This window comes from Poromitra crassiceps, assembly GCF_964638095.1.
Source record: "Poromitra crassiceps genome assembly, chromosome: 16".
In the NCBI taxonomy this organism is placed as follows: Eukaryota; Metazoa; Chordata; class Actinopteri; order Beryciformes; family Melamphaidae; genus Poromitra; species Poromitra crassiceps.
The window spans coordinates 31,751,773-31,758,309 of record NC_139645.1 but is presented as its reverse complement, the minus strand read 5'-3'; the positions used below and the strand labels follow the sequence as shown (position 1 = coordinate 31,758,309).

The 6,537-nt window shown below is 49.0% G+C and overlaps 1 protein-coding gene across 1 annotated transcript in view; it reads right to left on the bottom strand.

The window, feature by feature from the left end:
• The window catches only part of LOC310790917 (asc-type amino acid transporter 1-like), a gene marked incomplete at its 3' end in the record, with an annotated part of 21,364 nt that extends 15,451 nt beyond the window's left edge, over positions 1–5,913 (bottom strand). Inside the window, exon 1 of the mRNA XM_083652628.1 lies at positions 5,794–5,913. Within this exon, the coding sequence (XP_083508754.1) occupies positions 5,794–5,827 (34 nt within the window). The 5' untranslated portion in view covers positions 5,828–5,913. The remainder of the gene's footprint in view (positions 1–5,793) is intronic.
• Between the last annotated feature and the right edge of the window lie 624 nt (positions 5,914–6,537).

Below are 6,537 nucleotides of genomic sequence, written 5' to 3'. Positions count from 1 at the left end.
TATCTGAGAGAGACACTAACTATTGTCTATTGACATCCAGACTGATTATCTACTGATCCATCTGTATCAGTAGTGTCTTTGTGTCATTTAGATTAGAAGTCTTTGATCCTGGTCAAGGTTAGACCGTTGGCCCTATAACTGATCAGTTAATGGTTACTGGGCTTGTTTACAGAAATCATCCATTAGTGTTGTAACTTTCCTTGAATTATTATCATCTTCTTTTATACCGAAGAGTTCAACTGAGACCAGGCTTCCTAAGTTCTCTCATCGTAAACACATGTCTCCTCGTTGGAGTCAACTGTCAGCTGTTAGTCCGAAACATCATCAAAACACAACTCATCTCATACAGGTCTGTACGGTCACACCATATCACCTGCAGCAGGGACGTACCATGATGTCACCTGCAGCAGGGATGAACCATGATGTCACCTGCAGCAGGGATGCACCATGATGTCACCTGCAGCAGGGATGCATCATGATATCACCTGCAGCAGGGATGCACCATAATGTCACCTGCAGCAGGGAGGTACCATGATGTCACCTGCAGCAGGGACGTACCATGATGTCACCTGCAGCAGGGACGTACCATGATGTCAGCAGGGATGCACCATGATGTCACCTGCAGCAGGGACGCACCATGATGTCACCTGCAGCAGGGACGTACCATGATGTCACCTGCAGCAGGGATGAACCATGATGTCACCTGCAGCAGGGACGTACCATGATGTCACCTGCAGCAGGGACGTACCATGATGTCACCTGCAGCAGGGACGTACCATGATGTCACCTGCAGCAGGGATGCACCATGATGTCACCTGCAGCAGGGATGCACCATGATGTCACCTGCAGCAGGGACGTACCATGATGTCACCTGCAGCAGGGATGCACCATGATGTCACCTGCAGCAGGGATGAACCATGATGTCACCTGCAGCAGGGACGTACCATGATGTCACCTGCAGCAGGGATGCACCATGATGTCACCTGCAGCAGGGACGCACCATGATATCACCTGCAGCAGGGATGCACCATATCACCTGCAGCAGGGATGCACCATGATGTCACCTGCAGCAGGGATGCACCATGATGTCACCTGCAGCAGGGACGCACCATGATATCACCTGCAGCAGGGACGCACCATGATGTCACCTGCAGCAGGGATGCACCATGATGTCACCTGCAGCAGGGATGAACCATGATGTCACCTGCAGCAGGGATGTACCATGATATCACCTGCAGCAGGGATGCACCATGATGTCACCTGCAGCAGGGACGCACCATGATATCACCTGCAGCAGGGATGCACCATGATGTCACCTGCAGTAGGGATGCACCATGATGTCACCTGCAGCAGGGACGCACCATGATATCACCTGCAGCAGGGATGCAACATGATGTCACCTGCAGCAGGGACGCACCATGATATCACCTGCAGCAGGGATGCAACATGATGTCACCTGCAGCAGGGACGCATCATGATATCACCTGCAGCAGGGATGAACCATGATGTCACCTGCAGCAGGGATGCATCATGATATCACCTGCAGCAGGGATGAACCATGATGTCACCTGCAGCAGGGATGCATCATGATGTCACCTGCAGCAGGGATGAACCATGATGTCACCTGCAGCAGGGATGCATCATGATGTCACCTGCAGCAGGGATGAACCATGATGTCACCTGCAGCAGGGATGCATCATGATGTCACCTGCAGCAGGGATGCACCATATCACCTGCAGCAGGGATGCACCATGATGTCACCTGCAGCAGGGATGCACCATGATGTCACCTGCAGCAGGGACGCACCATGATATCACCTGCAGCAGGGACGCACCATGATGTCACCTGCAGCAGGGATGCACCATGATGTCACCTGCAGCAGGGATGAACCATGATGTCACCTGCAGCAGGGATGTACCATGACATCACCTGCAGCAGGGACGAACCATGATGTCACCTGCAGCAGGGATGAATCATGACATCACCTGCAGCAGGGATGTACCATGATGTCACCTGCAGCAGGGATGAACCATGATGTCACCTGCAGCAGGGATGAACCATGATATCACCTGCAGCAGGGATGCACCATGATGCCACCTGCAGCAGGGATGTACCATGATGACACCTGCAGCAGGGACGAACCATGATGTCACCTGCAGCAAGGATGTACCATGACATCACCTGCAGCAGGGATGAACCATGATGTCACCTGCAGCAGGGATGAACCATGATATCACCTGCAGCAGGGATGAACCATGATATCACCTGCAGCAGGGATGTACCATGATGACACCTGCAGCAGGGACGAACCATGATGTCACCTGCAGCAGGGATGTACCATGACATCACCTGCAGCAGGGACGAACCATGATGTCACCTGCAGCAGGGATGAATCATGACATCACCTGCAGCAGGGATGTACCATGATGTCACCTGCAGCAGGGACGAACCGTACCATGATGTCACCTGCAGCAGGGATGAACCATGATATCACCTGCAGCAAGGATGTACCATGACATCACCTGCAGCAGGGATGAACCATGACATCACCTGCAGCAGGGACGAACCATGACATCACCTGCAGCAGGGACGCACCATGATGTCACCTGCAGCAGGGACGAACCATGATATCACCTGCAGCAGGGACGCACCATGATATCACCTGCAGCAGGGACGAACCATGATGTCACCTGCAGCAGGGATGTACCATGATGTCACCTGCAGCAGGGATGTACCATGATGTCACCTGCAGCAGGGACGTACCATGATGTCACCTGCAGCAGGGATGCACCATGATATCACCTGGTGATGTTAAAGACAGCTGGCAGTGCTGTAATATGTCTCCTCCATCGGGAATCGAACCAACAGTCTACCTGTCAGATAGAGACAGTGACACAGCCGCTCAGACGACTGAGCTATGAGCTGGGAGTTAAGCTTTTGATTTCTACAGACTGTATTCACACTGACAATAACACAGAGCATAAAGAGTGAGACAGGTGAGATTTGTACTAGGGATGGGCATTTCTAGCAAAAACACTATTCGAAATTTGCTGGCCAAAGTCGACTTTTAATCGAAATTCGAAAATAAAAATAAAATGTAAAAAAAATTAAAAATGTTTTTTTTTTTTTGTGAAATGTTGCATTGTCTCCCCTGATTCTAAGTATAGTCGAATCGCTTGGTTTGAGCAAGTAAAACCATTTTTATAAGCATTTTAAGCAAGGTTTATGGAAAAATGAATGGCGGATAAAATCCCATGAAGAGGGAGAGGTTGCTTATAAAAATTGTTTTACTTGCTCAAACCAAGCGATTCGACTATACTTAGAATCAGGGGAGACAATGCAACATTTCACTCACAAAAAAAAAATAAAAAAAATAAAAAACATCAATAAACGAATTTCGAATTTCAATAATAAAAGTCGACCTTGATAATAACAACGATTATTCGAAAATTCGAAATTCGATGCCCATCCCTAATTTGTACCAGTGAGTTTAGCTAGACTGACTAGTCTCCTTCATCAGCTTATTTCTATCAGTGTTCAAACAACTGGTGATGATAAAGAAGGATCACTGCTGCAGCTTATAATGCGAGTACTTTTTAAGAAATTGCCTGAGGCTGGGATTGAACGAACAACCTTTGCATGTCACAGAACATTCACATGTTTATCTGAGTGAGCTATAATCCACTTTCTCTCAAGCTCTTATCATATTTAGTCAACCTCATCCTGATTTTATTTAGTCAAGTTTTTGTCAATTAAGTGTCTAAGTATTTTCATCTCATCTTAGTCAAAGAAAACCGTAACTATTCATTAGAATTTCCAAACTTATTGTAAAGATATATTAATCTCTTATTCTGGAATTGTTTTAAGGTTTGAATGTGCAATACAGACACAGATGTTTAACTTCTTCTTCTCTTCTGATTGGATCTCTGCCCAATTCGTCCCTCCCTAACATTTAGTCTAGTTTTCACCAGTGAAAATAGGTAGTCCACTAACATTTTTCCTCATAGTTTTCGTCTACGAAATCAACACTGCTATGGATGCATGTCTCCACCTCGTGGTGCACTCCTCTTCCAAACTCACACACACTTTTCCACAACTACACCATGTATCTGATACAATGTTTACTTACTGGGGCACGGTGGCTCAGTGGTAGAGCTGTCGCCTCACAGTCAGAAGGTCCTGAGTTCGATTCTCGCCTGGGACACTGTGGGCGCTGTGGTTGTGTTCCCCCCCATATCTTCAGTGCCTACTGCCCAGGTGGGGTATCTCGTCGTAAGGGCCTTCTGTCTGTGCGGAGTTTGCATGTTCTCCCCGTGCTCCCCCAGGGGGGTTCCTCCGTATATAACCCCCCCCCACTAAAAACATGCAGAAGATCAGATCGTCATCGTCATCCGACCAGTGACGACAACATCCGAAGTTGGTCCCCGGGCGCTGTACGAGAAAGCGACCACTGCTCCTGGCCTGCCCCCCGGAGGAAAGGACAAGCCAGGATGGGTCAAATGCAGAGGACAAATTTCACCGGCCACCGTCAGCATGAGTGTGTTTGTGGCCATGCATGTGTTGATGTGTGATCGTGTGACAATAAAAAGACGGGCTTGTCCGTCTGAAATCGTGTTTTTTAATCGTACTGTCAATCTCATCAAAGTTTCTGAAGACCATGTCCACGTGATCCCACTCCATAAAGCTGCATTTCCCAATGAAGGGCTGGGCAAACACCACATACTGATATATATTTCAATTCAAATACATGTCACTCTTGTGTTAGAATGAGTAAATGGGCATTCACACTGTTTTTATATAACCCTTGATCAATTCTCATTCATCTTTTCTTTTTTATTTGTCTGTAGGCTACATATGTGCACTGCCAAGAGTAGCGGCACCATTATAAACCAGAGACCAGACTATATCAAAAACATAAACACACAGTGGCGTCTTTCATGCATGCTAGCAAGCGAAACTGCTGTCTGTCTGACCACAGACTGTAGAAAGAGACGCAGGATAGCCAAGCGAATGTGATTGGATGAACGTTTGGCGCTAGGCCAATCACAGGCAGAGAGGGTGCCTCCAGCCTTCGCCATCATCCGAAAAACAATATGGCCTACAGTATGGGGAGGAGCTACAGTGCAGTCGTTCCAGTGGACTCAGTCCTGACTCAGCCATTTCTTTGTCCATAATGTGAACGTGCCAAATGAACTCTGACCCCTCTAAAACAAAGCACCACCCTAGGAGATGGTTAGTGGTTTGTTTGTGCTGGCTTGACTTGACTTCATTAATTCATGCTTGCAGCAAAGTGTCCTGAAAATGATGCAGAATACAAAACCACTAAAATCATACATCATATTCATAAACATAAAGAGAGCACATTTGTACACGTGAAACAAGACAAAGTACAAAAATAAAGCGCGTAGCGTGGAGACTCTGGAGAGATGATGCGCCATGGCTGCAGTTATGGAAATCGCCCGCTCCGCAGCCTCCCAAAATTGTGACTGACAGACAGACAGAGAGACAGACACCGCCCACCCACTTAGGCGCCATCATGCAACTGTGCGCCATCGGCTTATACTACATCACAGTTGCTCGAGTGACGTCACTGATGACATCACTGATGACATGATAATCGGGTCTGACACAGACACCGCCACCGTGACCACACCACTTAGCCAATTTTAACGAAGATGTTCTCAACCTAAGTGACAAATTGGAGACAAAATCAGAGAAGACTACCAGACTACCAGACTACCAGTGAAAGGTGTTAAAAGTGGATTAAAATGAGTGAGACTGTGTGGGACTCACAGATACAGACGGTGGAGAGCAGTCTGGTGGCCATGTATGGAGGCACGCAGTTCTGGAAGGCCGGCTGCAGGACGTAGTTGGAGAAGGTGAGGGCGATGACGGCCAGCGTGGTGGGATACATGATGAGGACAGCACTCCATAGCAGCAGGAAGCTACAGAGACAAGACACCAAGGGTTAATATGTGACAAATTATTAGCACTTTAATGACACATCCACATGAAGCTGACAATTCAAACACATTAAAGGGGCACTCCACCGAAAAACTATACTGATTTATTTGCACATGATCTCTCACACATCTCTGACACTGTGGGCGTGGCCCCTGAGAGAGCCTGGCACTGTGGGCGTGGCCCCTGAGAGAGCCTGTCACTGTGGGCGTGGCCCCTGAGAGAGCCTGTCACTGTGGGTGTGGCCCCTGAGAGAGCCTGGCACTGTGGGCGTGGCCCCTGAGAGAGCCTGGCACTGTGGGCGTGGCCCCTGAGAGAGCCTGTCACTGTGGGCGTGGCCCCTGAGAGAGCCTGGCACTGTGGGCGTGGCCCCTGAGAGAGCCTGGCACTGTGGGTGTGGCCCCTGAGAGAGCCTGGCACTGTGGGTGTGGCCCCTGAGAGAGCCTGTCACTGTGTGGGCGTGGCCCCTGAGAGAGCCTGACACTGTGGGCATGGCCCCTGAGAGAGCCTGTCACTGTGGGCGTGGCCCCTGAGAGAGCCTGTCACTCTGGGCGTGGCCCCTGAGAGAGCCTGTCA